Here is an 18,083-nt window from a genome sequence, read left to right as displayed (position 1 = left end):
CAAATATTTATCAGGAAAATCCTAAAGCACAGGAAGTTCAATCACATATGAACATCTTGTTTGAACCAAGTCCCTAGAGTGAGTAGTGCACTGGCACATCCTACCCCCACGGTGTTTCCCAAGCGCTATGACATGTTCTTCTTCAAACGAGGATTCTGGAGAGTATTAAACAAAAGGCAGCGGCTTGGCTCGACCCCTGGCCCCTGGCCTTGGTGACGTCCATGGGCGACGGTAACCACGCACAATCAGGCGGGCCGTTTGTCTACGAGGGCCATAAAAAAACATGTGGTTATGTTTAAATCAAAGCTCAAAAATACTTATCACCTGTTGTATGATATTACGTAAGGTGCTTCCAGGCACGGCTTTATCTCTGTAAAGGAAACGCTCTTTAAAATGAAGAGAGCTGACCGTGCTGGTGATTTTACATACAAGAACTTGTAATTCGCGTAACTGTAAATAATTATAATTAATTGGCTTATTGGGTTAATAGGCTCAGGGCCTGACGGGAAATCATAGACATATCGCCACCCACTTTGATACAAGAAGCCGAAATCTCAATTATATTGTATAATGGATGTTCCAGTCTTGAAACAAAGACGCATGACTGCTTCGCGCCAGAAATAGACACTATGGTGATAATTACCGGTGCGAGTTTACAATACGCTTTTCCACTCGTGAATGCCAGGTGATGATAGCAGAAAAGACCGTTGTTGCTCCTTATTCACTTTTTTGTTTTATTTTCCTACCTATGCTGTAATCTTTAGGGGCTATCCTAGCTTTACCGGGCGTTTAGGCGAGTTCACGGGGCTCAGCTTGGCGACTTTGCTAACACTAGCCTTAGCAAGAGCAGTGCAGGACTGAACCATGGCCTAACGGAGAACACGTCTGATGCATTCGTGTTGAGCGTTGCACCGATGTTCGAATCTCAGGCGGGTACCAATTTTTCTAATGAAATACGTACTCGACAAATGTTCACGATTGACTTCCACGGTGAAGAAATAACATCGTGTAATTAAAAATGAAACCCGCAAAATTATAATTTTCGTAATTACTGATGGTAGGATCTCTTGTGAGTCCGCGCGGGTGGGTACCACCGCCCTGCCTATTTCTGCCGTGAAGCAGTAATGCGTTTCGGTTTGAAGGGTGGGGCAGCCGTTGTAACTATACTGAGACCTTAGAACTTATATCTCAAGGTGGGAGGCGCATTTACGTTGTGGATGTCTATGGGCTCCAGTAACCACTTAACATCAGGTGGGCTGTGAGCTCGTCCACCCATCTAAGCAAAAAAAAAATAAAAAAATTATAGGATGTTGACGTGAGTGCGGGCTGCGTGAGCGAACACTACACTTGCATAGGTCATGACCGGACGTATGCAAGTTTTGTTGATAGACACCTTATAAGGAAGGGACAATTCATTTAGCTTGCTCATTATGGGATAGAGACGTCCGAGTATGAGTCGACTACTGTCTTTATATGGAGACGGAATGTCATACCTCTGTTGCGGGTGACTAGAAACTTGGCCCACGGGATGGGCTGGTCGAGGGTGATGGGACGAATGGCGTTTGTGTTACCGCACCTACTACGGGGTGGGATACTCAAAGTGGTATCTGGAGGGCCTTTTGAAGAGCACGACTGCGGTTTTCATGCAGTTGATTTCGATGCGCCGCTTCCGGAATCACTGTCCTATGGTGTTTGCTGCGGTCTGGCGTCCTCAATTAATTAACGACTACTTTATACATGAGTAGTAGATAGCCGTCTCATGGGCGAACTAGATGGTTGTCCGGAGACTGGGATATATCGTTGATGTTCAAACTAAATAATTTATGGGTGGTCGAAAAGCACGAATCATAGATAGAGATTAATAGTCGGAACCTGGCCCCTGAAACTGCGTCGCAAGTATCGACTTTAAAATAAATATTTTTTCTACATGGAAACTAGCGACATATTGTAGCGGACGCACCTAAGCTTATATGTTGTTAAAGTTATGGCATTTCATTATTGTATAACTAAACACAGAAACAGAAACTAAAAAACTAAACACAGTAACAGGAAATAAAAAAAAAAAATTACACAAGCCTTTATTTGATATAGACAAATTGATTAAAATTTATCAATTTCTGAAAATTTTCAAATTCTTCATTAAAAATAAAATATAGGATAGGTAATATGTTACTGCAATCTACAGGAGCAATGAAAAACTAATTGAAGCGAAGTCATCTAGTGGCCGACGCCCGTAAACATTTTTGTTGGGTGCTTGAGTTGCAACTTCTAATTTATGCGTATTATCTGTGGGCGGAATGGCCATAGATAATACACTTAATAAGTACTTATTTAACAGGAATGGCATTATTTTCCAGACGCGTACGATACTGTTCGCTCTAAATGTTGACCTGACGTATCCCTGATTGCAGATCAAGTATTTTCATTAGCGTGTATCAAAATATATTTTTTTTATTGCTTAGATGGATGGACGAGCTCACAGTCCACCTGGTGTTAAGTGGTTACTGGAGCCCATAGACATCTACAACGTAAATGCGCCACCCACCTCGAGATATAAGTTCTAAGATCTCAGTATAGTTACAACGACTACCCCACCCTTCGAACCGAAACGCATTACTGCTTCACGGCGGAAATAGGCGGGGTGGTGGTACCTACCCGTCTAAGAAGTCCTACCACCAGTGATTACGCAAATTATAAGTTTGCGGGTTTGATTTTTATTACACGATGTTATTCCTTCACCGTGGAAATCAATCGTGAACATTTGTTGAGTACGTATTTCATTAGAAAAATTGGTACCCGCCTGCGGGATTCGAACACCGGTGCATCGCTACATACGAATGCACCGGACGTCTTATCCTTTAGGCCACAACGACTTTAAAACGACGACTAAAAAGCTTTAATAAAATATTCGTACACTAATTGGCCAGGTTTGTTAACGACCTAAAGTCGTAAAGTTTTTCGCAAACTAACCACCCCATTCAACTGGGTCACTGGTGTAGTGTGAGGGGGAGACGGAGCGAATTATCCGACTGCGCGGCGCCATAATATTGAGACAGCAAGGGGACGATTATTTATTTGGCTCTGTCAAACAAAGGAACTGATAAATTCAAAAGCTTGAGTTTCTTACGAAGTTAAAAAATATGTATTGTTCTCTACGAATAAATAATAAGTCTTATTTTTTATTCGTAGATTGTTCTCATCATTTGCACATGTTTCATACGTTTTGAATTACGTACATGCATTGCACTTATATCTATACTTTTTTAATAATATTATGAATTTAAAAGTGTGTTTTTTTTACTGTGCGTTTATTTGTCCTTCTTTAAAATTGAAACATAGCAACAGATTTAAATGTTTTTTAAATTGATAGTTTTAGGTCACGAGAGTGACGTAACTGGCTACATTTTATCATTATTTTATGTTATATTATATACTGAGGAGTGAAAGCTTATTTGGTTTAAGCGACAGCTATGCAACTTTATACGAGAGCCATTTAAATTTAGGAAAAAATGTCTAACAAAAAAAAACACCTACATATTTGAATGGGGTTAACTTAATTGAAGTCCAATTAAAAACATCGAATTATTCGTGAATCGACAGAGAAAAATTCACCCCTTTCACCCCCCTATTTATTTTACGAAAAATCTCACTCCCACGGTAATAATATGATTTATTATCTTTAAAAAAATTAATTGAAACATTTCCTTGACCGTGCGCACGCGGGCGAATCCGCGGTTAACTAAATATTAGAGAACAATATGACGTTTTTATTGTGACAGATATGTTAATGACCTCTTGTTTTCGTTTGCCGAGCTTTATATTGTGACATAATTTTGAATGTCATAGTCCAAGTTAACTAACTGATTACAAGACCGACTTGGTGGCACAGTGGTAGACTTTTTATATCATATAAAACTGGAGACGATCTAAGTTTTTTTTACCTAAATAGATTTTTTCTTATTAAGAGATCGCACTGATAAGCTCGTGTTCCACCATGTTGAGTGAATGCCGCCGCCGACTTACTGGAACCACTTACTTGGGGAGTGGTAACCACTTACCATCAGATGGACCGTATGCTCATCTGCCTCCAAGGGCAATGAAAAAAAAACTTTGCGTGTTATTGTGGAACCGTCTTGTAAAATACCGTGCTATAGGAGGATTACCTGTACTACGAATATGAGCAGGATTACAGTACCTTCAAGGGCTGGTACGGAGTGCTGGGGTGTTTGACTGAACGAGATTTGAAAAGTGACGTCAGCTATATGCAGTGAGTTGTCTGTACCCTGGTGTTTCTGATGTCCGTGAATGATAACCTCTAACCATCAAGTGGACCATTAGCTTGTCTGCTTTCGAAGTCCATAAATAACCCCCATGGCGATGTTCCACTATAGTTCTTTAAATTAAGGTACAATGTGGGTGAATGTGCTCGAGGAACTGTCCGTCTGATGTCAAGGAGCTAGTAGAGTCGATAGAAGTCACTGCGCGAAGTCTGCCGTTTATTTTACGGCGAAGGGTTCGGTACAAGCGAAGTTTTTACTGGTGGTAGGACCTCTTGTGAGTCCGCGCGGGTAGGTACCACCACTCTGCCTATTTCTGCCGTGAAACAGTAATGCGTTTCGGTTTGAAGGGTGGGGCAGCCGTTGTAACTATACTGGGCACCTTAGAACTTATATCTCAAGGTAGGTGGCGTATTTACTTTGCAGATGTCTATGGGCTCCAGTATCCATTTAAAACCAGGTGGGCTGTGAGCTCGTCCACGCATCTAAGTAATAAAAAAGCTCACGGACTCTCAGGTTGAGTCCGTGAGCTTACCTACCCGTCTGCGTGAAGCTGGAATATTCCCTTAGGCCAGCAGTTAGCTAGGAGATAAAACCGCTCATTTCATAATAAATTCCGAGCCATATTGGATCATTGGCTATCACTGTCTGAAAACATTTACTTAGTTCTGGGCTCTACGAGGAAAGCTATGTCTACTTTTGCGTGTGTGTATCACCACCTAAAGAGGATAAAAGAAAGCTGACGAGGAATATAAGACCATTATACTCATAAGTATATGCCGTGGCATGCATATCAGAAGGTCGCAATGAGCCGCATTTTTTGATTGATATCTACTACATATAAATAAGTAGTGTGACTATGCAATGTCCAATGACATAAAAAAAAATACTTTACCTGTTCTCTTTTTGGTATCTAACAAAAGTAAGAGTCTGCCATCTGTTAGGTGATCGATTTTTGGAACGAAGTTCCTTATGGGACGATGCGGAGGGGTACCCTAACCGGGAAAAAACGTCCGTAACGTAAGATTTTTAATAGTAATGCACCAGTGTAAGACAACTTTTTAATAACGTACAAATTAGTAATGCACACAGTGTACGACTTAACATTGTAATAAAGTACAAATTAGCAATGCACACAGTGTACGAGTTAACTTTGTAATAACGTACAAAAAATAACATATTTTTTTATCATTCATTGACCACGATCTCAGAGCGTTCGTTTGCGCAATACACTAACTCTTAAGCAAACAACCGTGAATGAAGTGTACCACAATAAGTTCGCATGTTATCGAATGACCGTGGGTTGTTGCGAAACCTCCAGTTTTATTTTCTTTATACCTCGAATAGAACTTAAAATTAATATATTTATAATAAGGAACTTCGTTTCTATCCGGTGTCCCATGACACCACACACCCTTTTTTTTTTAATAATACTCATTTAACATTCTAAATAATTAAGGGTACCGTTTCTGTAGTTAGACCCGGGGGTGTGCGGCGATAGTAAATGAAGGTGACATTTACTATGAATAGTTCTGTACACAAAATAATATACGTGAACTTCCATCAATACGGAAGTATGTAATCCTGTAGTGATTCCTCTAATGCCATGGTGGAGCGAGGGTCGTCCGCCGTTGTGGCGCCGTCAGAGCGTCGCCGTCTGCCAGGGAGGAAAGCAGGACATTTACTGAAACGTACATTGCTGGCTTTGTAAAATATTACTGTAAAAACTCCTTGAATGCGCAGCCGGCAACCGGAAATCGATGAGGCTGCTGTCTATGGGAAGCTGTTGTCTACAGACGTCATCGTTTCTTAGGTTTTTTTAATTTTTATTGCTTAGATGTTTGGACGACCGCACGACCCACCTGATGTTAAGTGGTTACCGGAGCCCATAGACTACAACGTAAATGTCGCCACCCACATTGAGATATGAGTTCTAAGGTCTCAGTATAGTTACAAGGGCCAACCCAACCTTCAAATCGAAACATATTACTGCTTCACGGCAGAAATAGGCAGGGTGCGGGTACCTACCCGTGCGGACTCACAAGACGCCTACCATCAATAATTACTACAGTAAGTACAGTAGCATATTCGAGGCTTGTGCTAAATTTGGAAGTGTTGTATGCAGGTCACGAAGGCAACACAATTCAGACTATAACAGTGTACTCTTCAATGATGTTGTTTTTATTCCTTGTAGTATAGTACTTTCTTCTCTTTACGTAGCTCGTAGATATAATTAAAAGTATTTTTACGAATTGAGCTCGCGATCATTATCTATCTTCTATCTATATATATAAAAATGAATTGCTGTTCGTTAGTCTCGCTAAAACTCGAGAACGGCTGAACCAATTTGGCTAATTTTGGTCTTGAATTATTTGTGGAAGTCCAGAGAAGGCTTAAAAGGTAAATAAATATGAAAATGTTCAGAATTAAATAAAAATAACAATTTTCTTTTTGATGTGTCCCCGTCGGACGGATTCCTTTTGTTTATTTTAAGTTTCTTTTAGACAAAAGTCTAGGTCTTTTATTTATCGATTGAGGCACTACGAAGTCTGCCGGGTCAACTAGCGGTCAATATATTATTTCCGATGTTTCGAATATTTTAAGTTATTGATACACAAATTCGTAAAAAAAAATTGCTTTATCTTTCGTTGACGGCGAACCGGTATAGTATACAAAGCTTAAAAAATTTTGGAAATATGCAAATTCAATCTTTAGTCACAGACTGTTTCGATTAGTTTTAGTAGACCTGAAAACTTACTTTTACATAACTCAATACGAAATACATACACAATTAATCCTTTTTTCACAGTTTTTAATAGAGCCGGCAATGTACATCAAACAACTGATCCCATTATGCCCGAGCAAGCGAGGCACCCCATCCCAAGACCTCACAATGCCTCACATTCTGCGTTCTATCTCTCAACCACACGGACGTGCTAGCTTTGGGGTACTAACAAGTCAAGTTCAATCTCTTATAATGGGTATGGAAAAACGCACCGTGAAAATAATTATCGCCGTAGCTGTCACCGTGATCGTCATTGGTGAGTTGAAAATTTGTCAATTAAAATGCTCTCACCTATTATATCATTATATTAAGTGGCCCTAGAATAGATTTTTCTTGGGAATCAGCCATAGGGTGGAATAAACTGGATGAGGTGAAGTCACCTGAGTGTTTCAGCAACTGATTTGTAGAAGCATGAGTATTATAGACATTTTGTTATTGGCAAATGCAAGTAATGATTATTATTACATTTATCGTTGGATGCGTTCATCTGCTGCGATTTATGAAATACCCATTGATGTTTTGCATTTCGTAGTCATTGTAACTATACTTGAGACGTTAGAACTTATATCTCAAGGTGGGTGGCGCATTTACGTTGTAGAAGTCTATGTGCTCTAGTAACCACTTAACACCTGGTGGGCTGTGAGCTCGTCCACGCATCTAAGCAATAAAAAAAAATACGGTGGGGTGCTTATACATTAGATTGCCGGCCCTAGTCGGCGGCACTCTTTTAACTGGTGGTAGGACGACTTGTGAGTCCGCACGGGTAGGTCCCTGCCTATTTTTGCCGTGAAACAGTAATGTGTTTCGGTTTGAAGGGTAGGGCAGCCGTCGTAACTATACTGAGATCTTAGAACTTATATCTCAAGGTCGGTGGCGCATTTACGTCGTAGATGTCTAAGGTAAACACTTAACACCAGGTGGGCTGTAAGCTCGTTCAACCATCTACGCAATAAAAAAATTTATTACGAATATTAATAATAATAATAACAATGACTGAGCTATCCATTAGTGATGGTATTCCAAAAGAAAAATAATAATTTACTTTGACAAATAGCATAATACAGTGTGTTCTGATTTTAATACTAAAAGCCAAGCAAACTTATCAATATTTAGCTTTTGTAAATTACTCCATTAAACATTCAAAATGTATGTAAATATGGTGTAAGTCTCACTGATTTGCAGAAGTCATAAAAAACACGAGGTTGAACGTAAATCATGTTTACGACTTTTGAAAACCAAAGGAAATGCTAGCGCTTGCGAAGCTTAGGTAATTTAATAATGAAAAGAGCTTTCTTAGTTGTCTGGCTTCACAAGGCTACCCGACACGGACAATGACTAATCGAACGTTGATCTTTGTTGAAACACATCACATTGGAAAATAGGAGGTTTGAAGATAAACGACTTTAAGAAGAATGAAAAAGATTATTAAGCCCACAGACAAATGTCAATGAGTTTGATTTCTCTGCCCACTATTAAAATGCTAACCTTTGTAGGTTTGTTTTTTAAATATTAAGTACCTATGGTTTTGTTGGATAATAGCTAAATAAGATTTTTTTTCATTTGTATCTAAGGATATTATTATTTGGAACAATAATATTAGTTTCCGCACTGTGGCTGCTCAGTGTATTTCTGCGCTAAAGCTGTCATGCCTCCCAGTTTGTAGTGAGGCAGCCGCTAAAAGTGATCAAGATTTTGACCTTATCTTGAGATAAGCGTTGATGTTGTGACTTTACCTACCTAAAACCAGCCCAGCAATGAGTTCAGCAAAACTATAGCAAATGTATTTCTTGTTCTTAGCTACAATCCTTGGACTGCTGTTGGGTCTGCTGCTACCGCAACGCTATGTTGGTGAGTACGTGGAATCTGGTAAACCCTTTCAACCTATACGACTACTTTAATTATGTTTTTAGCCTAAAGGATAAAAGTGGTACTTAAAGAAAGGAACACCTCGTTGGTCTAATCCTGAGAAGCGCGATGTTGTACTTTGTGTATGCACAGACACCTATAACTCCCTGAATCCTGTTCACACGGGAGCCAGTCACCGTCGACGCCCTAGACACGTCCTTACGGATCCATCAGATCCAATAACCCTTGAATTAGACGCCTTCAGCTCTAACACTAGGAGCTGACTTAGGGACTCAGGTCACCATACTCGTCAAACTCGGCAAGAGATTCGTCGTGCAACCTAATCCATGCATCAGCTCGCTGAGTTTCTCGCTGGATCTTCTCAGCGGGTCGTGATTGCGATCCGGTAGCAGATTCATTCGCGAAGCATTTGCTCTTGAGTTGTTAGGTCTCCTTTAGAGGCGCTCGGGCAGCTGCTATCCAATCCCACTCCTCCTGGCTGAACATTTGGTCGCCCTCCTATCCTGGTGAAACTGGAAAAGCCTCAGGGCCACCAATAATCCTTGAATGGAAAAAAAACACCCATAATACAGGAATACCTTTTCCCTGGCAGCTGTTGGGTGTGTGATATTAAATTTTAAGGTCTGGATTTATTTGTCAGTGCGTCTCTTTGCTCCACAGTGTTAGGTGCTATTGGTTTCTGTGCATTGTAATAGTATGATTTGACAGAGCTGGAGGTGTGGCCTCGATCTGAGGAGTTCAACTATTATCAACCGATGATCCATTTCACGCCGAGTGACGCCGGCAGCTGGCATCCTTGGTACCGACGCATCAGTGAATTCCTTAAAGGTGAGTTTAAAATAAATAAAATGGTGTCCGCTCTATCGAACACACATGGTATGTGAGGCAAAATATATAACACAATGTTTTGATTCAGATCAGGATAATAGGTTTATCCCCCCATCCCAGGCTACTGTTACGTTGCTACTGGATATAATTTTGCAGATGGTAGGATGCATTGTAAGATCACAGATATGCCTAACCCTAAAGTCTTCTGAAGTCGTCGTGGCCTAAAGGATAAGACGTCCGGTGCATTAGTGTTGAAGCGATGCACCGGTGTTCGAATCTCAGGCGGGTACCAATTTTTCTAATGAAATACTTACTCAACAAATGTTCACGATTGACTTCTACGGTGAAGGAATAACATCGTGTAATAAAAATCAAACCCGCAAAATTATAATTTGCGTAATTACTGGTGGCAGGACCACTTGTGAGTCCGCGCGGATAGGTACTGCCTGTTTCTGCCGTGAAGCAGTAATGTGTTTCGGTTTGACGGGTGGGGCAGCCGTTGTAACTATACTGAGACTTTAGAACTTGTATCTCAAGGTGGGTGGCGCGTCTACGTTGTAGATGTCTATGGGCTCCAGTAATCACTTAACACCAGGTGGGCTGTGAGCTCGTCCATCCATGTAAGCAATAAAAAAAAAAACGAATGTTGGTGTTAGAATTCAAGTTGCTCTGTATATAGGCACACTACAAAGCTGCTAGTATTTTTTAATCGTATTGTAGCGTGCAACACTGACATATAAGTCGCACTCGGGCGTCATCGGGCGCAACGGAATTTCCGAATACGCAGATTGTATTATCTATGCAGATGTCACTAGACGTCAGCCGACAAGATGCGCGGCAATTCGCGCGCCGATTTAATAATGTTTAACATAAAAAATGATATCTTCGTAATTTAATATAATTAGTATGACCTACTGCCTAGCTTCTTTATATCCGTTTCCTGTTAATATTACAATACTGTACACTATGTACCAAAACATTGTAAGTGTTTATAAAATACTTAGTAGTTTGGCCTATTTATTATCGAGTGCAATTTTCCCGCTAATAGGAAATTTTTTAAGGGATTTTATGACCTGGTAACTAAGACCTTTGTCAAGTCTTATTTTAATTTTAGTGAAAACTTTTTTTATATGAATAATGATATTATGAAATGAAATGAAGTTCATTAATATGAAACAGGAAACATAAAAAATTGAATGAAATGAAAAGGAAATAAAATGAAATGAAATGATATGGGATGAAAGATAATCTCAGTAAAATGGTGGTCATTTACTAAGACCTTTTCAGTGGACTTTTTGGAGGATCCCGAGAAGTTACGTTCAGCGGTTTTGTTTCATTTTCCCACATTTGTGCACTTTCACAGATACTAAACAGTTATTACACATTTAAACCCGAAGAAACACTAAATAGACAAAATAAAACAAATCACACAACATCACTCCTCGCGTTCCCGCCAAAAAGTCCCTAATAGGAGAGAGTAAATAACAAACCACAGTATCATCTTATTCGCTAAAATCTCGTAAAATATATATATATATTTTACTTCAAGTCTACGAGACTTCTGTTCCCGATAATCCACCTCGAGCTCCATGCACCATTCACAACCAGCGCGACATGATCATCCGTTCCGACTCCTGCAGCGTGGCCATGAAAGTATGGGCTCCTTGCACAGCTGATCATTTTTATGGCTACCCCGATGGCAGACCGTGCGTGTTCTTACGGTTATCTCACGTGAGTATTAATTTAAATAAGAAAAGAGAGCAGAGAGATATTTAACTATATAGTGTCTATGATTTAATCACATATCGCCAATTATAAAAGAAGCATTTAAAACGTTTTAATCCTCAAGAAAAATGTCGTTTTCAAGCGAAATTTTTTATTTTATCGATGTTTGAATGGTGCACGTAAAGTAAGATGATTAAAAATCGTAGAATGATTAAAAAACTGTGACGCCGGAAAACTACCTTTGCCTTAGATGGCGGCCTCTTGATATTCGAAACTATGTACTTACTGGTAATCACTGGTGGTAGGACCTCTTGTGAGTCCGTGTGGGTAGGTACCACCACCTTGCATATTTCTGCGGTGAAGCAGTAATGCGTTTCGGTTTGAAGGGTGGGGCAGCCGTTGTAACTATACTTGAGACCTTAGAACTAATTTCTCAAGGTGGGTGGCCCAATTACGTCGTAGATGTCTATGGGCTCCAGTAACTACTTAACACCAGGTGGCCTGTGAGCTCGTCTGCCCATCTAAGCAATAAAAAATAAAACTTAGTTTTTTTAAGAAACATAATAAAGTACGTACATAGTACAATTTAATACTAAATAACTAGTTCCTTATCGTGTTACAAATTTTACAATGTAATTAACCACGTCACAGCATTAAACAATACAAATTTACCATGCATATATACCAATACATATATACCATGAGGTTGACAGGATAGCAAAGTAATTTAAAAAATTTGAAAAAATATCATAACAAAAAAACTTCTTCAGCTATTTATTCTAAGCGGTAACCTTAATTGAAGTTTAATTAAAAACATCAATTTTTTTATACTAATACCAAATAAAACGTACCTTTAATTACAAGGACAAAAGTCGCGTATTAAGCGAAATGTCGCTTAAACCAAATAGCATTCCACCCCTCGACATTATCAAATGAAAAGTCAGTTGAAAAATAAAAGAAACTAGGTTACCTAAGCTTCATTGTAGACAAAAGCTAATATCGACTGCTAATTCGTGCCGCAGGTTCATTACTGGGTTCCGCATCCTTACAACATCACCTCACCTCTGCCGATCCCGCAGGAGATGCCACAAAACCTACAGTTCATGATGGTAAGGTACTATATATTATTTTTTAAGTTTACATCGCTTGTCGCGTTAATAGGAATCTCTCACATAAAAGTGGTTAGTGATTGCAATTTTATCGGTTCTTCTTCAACAAGAGATTACTTAGCATTTGTGGTGTATGTTAAATAGAAAAAAAAAACCGCAAGCAGAGGACAACAAGACGCCGGTGGATCCTGCCGCTGGGCGTCATTCCCGGAGTTAACGAAGCCCATCGTATTATGTATAAGCATATATTTTTTGTCGATGTAAGTGTGCCGAGCACGCAGCGAACAGCTCCCCCTTCATCTCATCCTGCATCCATCTCACCTCTGCCCTGTGTGGCAGAGAGCTTCTGCCCGGGCAGTGGGGTTTTATATATTAATTGCTCGTATAGGCAGACGAGCATACGGCCCACCTGATGGTGAGTGGCTACCGTCGTTCATGGACGTCAGCAATGCCAGGGGCAGAGCCAAGCCGCTGCCTACCGTTTAATACTCTCTACAAGCCTCGTTTGAAGAAGGATATGTCATAGCTCGGAAAACACTGTGGAGGGGAGCTCATTCCAAAGCCGGATGGTATATGGCAAAAAAGATCTCTGCACGCGCACTGTGGATGAATGCAGTGGCTCTAGATATTAAGTAAAATACACCGAAATTCTCATGCATCTCCAAATATATTATAGTATAGTGTATTGTTTGTAAAAGGAAATGATCGCCTCTTACTTCTGGTGATTAGATACCTTTACTTACACCATGGGATTCTGGTAGTTGAAAGAATACACTGAATACAGTTCATATAAAGGCTTTAATATTTTCAAACAGCGTCAATTCCCTGCTGATAAATACGGCGACACGATCTGGGTGAGCTGCGAAGGTGAGTTCACGGCTGACAAGGAGAACATCGGGCCTGTCCACATCGTGCCCATGTTGTTGCCTCCAGGCTTCCCGACGCACCGCCTCCACACCGCCGATAAGATCCCTTATGCCACCAGGAACCTACCTGATCCAGTGCCCGGGCCACTTGTCGCCGTTTACTTCGAGAATCCCAGACGTGAGTTTGTTGGTTTAGTTAAAACAGCCGTTACACGCATCATCGATTTAGGCGAAGTTAAGAAATTTCAAAATAGTTGAAATCTGTAATTGTATGAAGAGTTCGTGGCCAGTGTGCTTAGTGCGAGTTGCAGATGTTGGGAGCAGACCGCGGGCCCAAAGATGCTTTAGGGCCCTACCGCACTAAACGACTCCCCTGCACTCTTACACCAGACGCCCAATCTAGGGTCAGAACCCGGTCAGAGTAGGGGAGTTCAGGTATTTCTACCATAAGCCAACCCGACGTTAGGCAAACAGGCTATTTTTAATTTTGCACACATTTTGTTACAGGTGGAGTGGTAGTGAACGTGGAATGTCGTATCTGGTCGCGTGATATTATCTACAGCCCTTCTAGCCGCGTCGGAAGGGCCCGTTTTGAGTTGCTAGTACAGTGAACTTTTCTGCATTTCGAATTATTAACCACGCAAAACTTTATGTTGTTACACGAATCATGCTGATATAGTTAAAAGGAATATCAATTTTGAAGTCAGAATTGTGGAAACTAAATTGCAATTTATTCTACCATTTCTACCGCTTTTGTTATTCTGGTAACACTCTGTAGTGACTATTAGAGACTGACCTCTAATAAACTAGGAGTAGATATTTTATTTACCAATATATTTTTTCTTAATTATCTTTATTACAATTAGTACTTAAAACATGCTGCTTTCCTGGGCCCCCTTAAAACAATGTAAATTTTATTTACTGCTGGAACAGCCGGAATAGCTTACGGTTCACCTAGTGTTAAGTAATTAGGAGGCCCATAGACATCAACAACGTAAACCTGGTACCCACCTTGAGACATGAGTTCTAAGTTTAAGTTTTATAGTACAACGGCCATATAGTCCAACCCTTATAGTCAAACCAGAACGTATTATCGCTCCACAGAAGAAATAACTGAAGTGGTGATACCTACCCGTGCGAGTTTAGTAGACGAGTTTAGTAGTTTTGTGTTGACCACCAGTCAACACAACACAAAACCTTCTATCAGCATCGTAAAACATCCGATCTGAATATCTCAGATGCGCAAACTAATTTTAACACACCCCTATCAGCAGTCCTTGTGAATTTTAGGCCTGGGATAAATAAATTATAATCAATGATTAAATGGCCAAAGAATGCTTAATAACGCTTAGAGTGTAATTATTAATATGAAAGGAAGACGAGAAAGAAGCAATAGTAAACTGAGGTGGTCAGTGTTGCAAGCCCGTGTTTTCTGATAAGAGTCCGGCAAAATATTATCATGCACGATACTTTTTTCATTTTATGTCTTCGCATTTCAGCGCAGATCAGTGCCATGTTGAATTTGAAATGATTTGAAAGAAAAAAAAATGATTTGTAAAACAGACTTTAAATATTATTTTTCTATCAGCTGCAATATCATTTGACTTAATATTGGTGTTTCTTTTTATTCTGTATCAACCCTTTTAAGTCCATTACCTCTAACACCAAGTAAAATAGTACTCCAGTAGTAAGACTAGAATTCTTTGGACAATTTATTATTTATATAGGTTTGTAAGATTTAAAGACTTTACTTAGTCTTTATCCTTTGACGTAACCCCATAGATACCATTATCAGCGTTATGTTAATCCTGTCTAATAAATATGCTATGTATTTTCTAAAACATAAAAGTGATTAGATGTAGAATTAATGTGTTCTTCCTATGATATTATGAAGTTGAAACTTTGTGCAATTTTTACATTAATATTTAGATAATTATTTAAATAAGTTTGTGTGATGCCAATATGGATTTTTTACTGCAGCTTTGTATTAATAGATTTTAGCTGGCAGAACGTATTAAGATAATTGGTATTAACATTGACAATTGTATTTAAACCTCTTAACTGGCTGGTAATTACAAGTATGTGCTTGGTGCATCTAAGTGCAAGATGTTAAAAACGGACGAATTTAAAAAAAAAGTGGCAATACTTTTCTTTTTTAACCATCCTCACAAAAAAAGAGGTTATCAATTCAATTATTTTGTGTGCTGTGTCAGAATATTTTTTTAAAAGAACCAACTTAAAGATTATATTTTATTTGAAAGCTTGTTTTTCTCCGGGGGTCTCATTTAAATTTGATCAAGCTTCGACCAGATGGTTTTGAGTTATCCTTATTAATGCAAATTATTATTTAATTAAGTAAATTCGACAACATTAGTGTTATTGTCATTTTATTCAGTTGAAATCGGTATTCCTTTTTCCTAAAATCTTCTATATTTAGTATAGTATCTTCTATACTTAGTATAATGCAATTTTGTTTTGAAAGACAACTAAACTAGCTACCTACTTAACCAATTAAATTCAGTAGGAAACAAAACTTTTATAGTTTCAAGTTCAAGTTTTATTTATTAACTATTCTGGATTGAATAATGATTTTTAAACAGCTACAAGTGCTTCTTTAGATACTGTAGCATACTACTATAGATAGTTATGTTGAAATGGATTGTTGTGTGCAATTGAGTCTGCTTATCTGTTTATGTATTGTGTAATTGTAACATGTAGTAGTAGTGAGTGCCAATCAATTAGTACTTTTGATAATTTTAAAGATTGTATTATAGTTATTTTTATATTTTGATTATATTTATTAACATTATGGACAAGGGCACAGTGCCAGACTTAATGGCTGAGGCATTCTTTACTAATCAACTGAGGGTGTTGTAGTACTGTGGTAGATGCTTTATTTATAATAAAAAAAATAACCGTTCTAAAAAATTTGTTGTAACACTAATCAAAATTGTTAGGTCTAATGATTATTTAGGTTTTAAAAATATATATAGTAGGGCATTAACAATCTCTTACGAACTTCGATAATATTTAATCACACCAGTTTTTCGGAATTCTTAATAATATGTTCTTATTCTAAGAATGAAAGTAATGAAATAAAAATAAATTGTGATTATTCGTACTACCTATTTAAGATTAAAGGTTTGAAGGATAGGATAGCTGTTATTTGTGTTATTGTAATGCAATTGGTTTTCTGTGAGCCTAGGTAGGTAAATAAAAACATCGTATGTGTAGTAAGCTGTGGAGGATCTCGAAATTAGTTGGATAAAATCTAATGCTTTAAATGTCTGTCTCAAGTCCACTGAAGTGTTGCTAAGTAACCACCGTTTCACTGACACTTTATTTCATCCCATACCATCTCGTTTCATATAATTCCAACACAATTGATTAATAAAGACTCAATTTATCTAATTAACTTTATTTTATTTCGTAGTTACATATCGTTTTTTTAGAAATTGTGTGCGTCAAAAAGTCGTAGTAATTTTTTTCGTAGAAATTGGCTTATAATGTTTTGTAACCCTGGCCGTAAGTAACCAAATTATTGAAAATAGTAGTCAATTGCCATAATGAAAAAAGGAATATGATAATTCATCATGTAGAATTAAAACACGTATGTTGTTCATGTTCTATTATTGTGTGGTGGTTATGTACCTTCCAGACATTAGTTGTATCGATAAAACACACAATAATAAGGGTTTAGTAATGCATTTATTTTTTTAAGATTTGATACCAATCTCTCTAAGGTTTAGATTCTTTTTTACCAAACTTAAAATTAAGTTTTTTTAATGGTTTTCATGTAATTTTTTATAGTTTTTTTGCTGTTGTCTAAATGTGAGCTGAAATCTATGGAATTATAAGTGATACTCTGTTAAACTTGGTTTTTGTATTCATTTTCATAAATTATTTATTGTTAATTAGGCTCTTTCTAATTAGAATTAAGTTTAAATTATAAAAATATAATTACAGTTATGATGTTAAAATAAAAATAAAAATGATCTTGTTTCATTTTTAATTTATATCTTTTTCCATTACGGTCGTGATTGATGGATTAGCAGGGAAGCAATGATTGTAGTAAATACCTACTAAATACAACTAAAAATCACTATCACAGCACTATTAACCGAGACGAACATTTCATTTCCTACGTTTACCAACGTTTTGTCAGTTCTGATAATACATTGTGTAATATATGGACCAAGCAGGAAATGAAACACCAACTGCAATAGTTTACTTAATTCGTACTGTTACTGTAATTTTTGTAATTACACTTTTACAAAGTTGTCGGTCGGTTCAAAGTATCTATACCTACCTATAGACCCGCCATTTTTCCTTTTCTTTTTCCCGCCAGGCAACGACCCCGCCATATAACAATGGTGTTGCCACAAGACGATCCCGAAATAGTTTAAATTTTACATTGTAACTACTTCACAATTGGTAAATATTATCAGCGTTGCTAACGTCTTCATTTGTAAAAACTACACGGTACCAGTCGCGTCATATATAGTGAATACAAAATGTAAGTATCAAGCTATGAGACTGCAATCGGCCCTGGAGAAATCCTTGTCACAACGATCTGCTCATTAACTGCCACACAGCTTTTGAGAAATGTGTTGGCCACTTTAGGATC

The 18,083-nt window shown here is 38.2% G+C and overlaps 1 protein-coding gene across 1 annotated transcript; it reads left to right on the top strand.

The window, feature by feature from the left end:
* The first annotated feature begins 7,183 nt into the window (after window positions 1–7,183).
* On the top strand, window positions 7,184–17,468 carry LOC101745575 (sodium/potassium-transporting ATPase subunit beta-2). Its single transcript, XM_012692986.4, has 7 exons — window positions 7,184–7,318; window positions 8,860–8,910; window positions 9,637–9,756; window positions 11,306–11,487; window positions 12,504–12,590; window positions 13,406–13,634; window positions 13,964–17,468. Exons 1-7 carry the CDS (start codon window positions 7,255–7,257, stop codon window positions 14,065–14,067), a joined length of 837 nt encoding a protein of 278 aa, XP_012548440.2. The 5' UTR covers window positions 7,184–7,254; the 3' UTR covers window positions 14,068–17,468.
* The last annotated feature ends 615 nt before the right edge of the window (window positions 17,469–18,083 follow it).

Source organism: Bombyx mori, chromosome 4 (genome assembly GCF_030269925.1).
Source record: "Bombyx mori chromosome 4, ASM3026992v2".
NCBI classification, from domain to species: domain Eukaryota; kingdom Metazoa; phylum Arthropoda; class Insecta; order Lepidoptera; family Bombycidae; genus Bombyx; species Bombyx mori.
This window is presented reverse-complemented; position numbering and strand designations above follow the sequence as displayed.

Coding starts and splice junctions, on each gene's coding strand:
- LOC101745575 (XM_012692986.4), top strand. CDS start 7,255: ATGGGTATGGAAAAACGCACCGTGAAAATAATTATCGCCGTAGCTGTC. Junction 8,911..9,636: donor GCTACCGCAACGCTATGTTG/GTGAGTACGTGG, acceptor ATGATTTGACAG/AGCTGGAGGTGTGGCCTCGA. Junction 11,488..12,503: donor TGTTCTTACGGTTATCTCAC/GTGAGTATTAAT, acceptor TTCGTGCCGCAG/GTTCATTACTGGGTTCCGCA.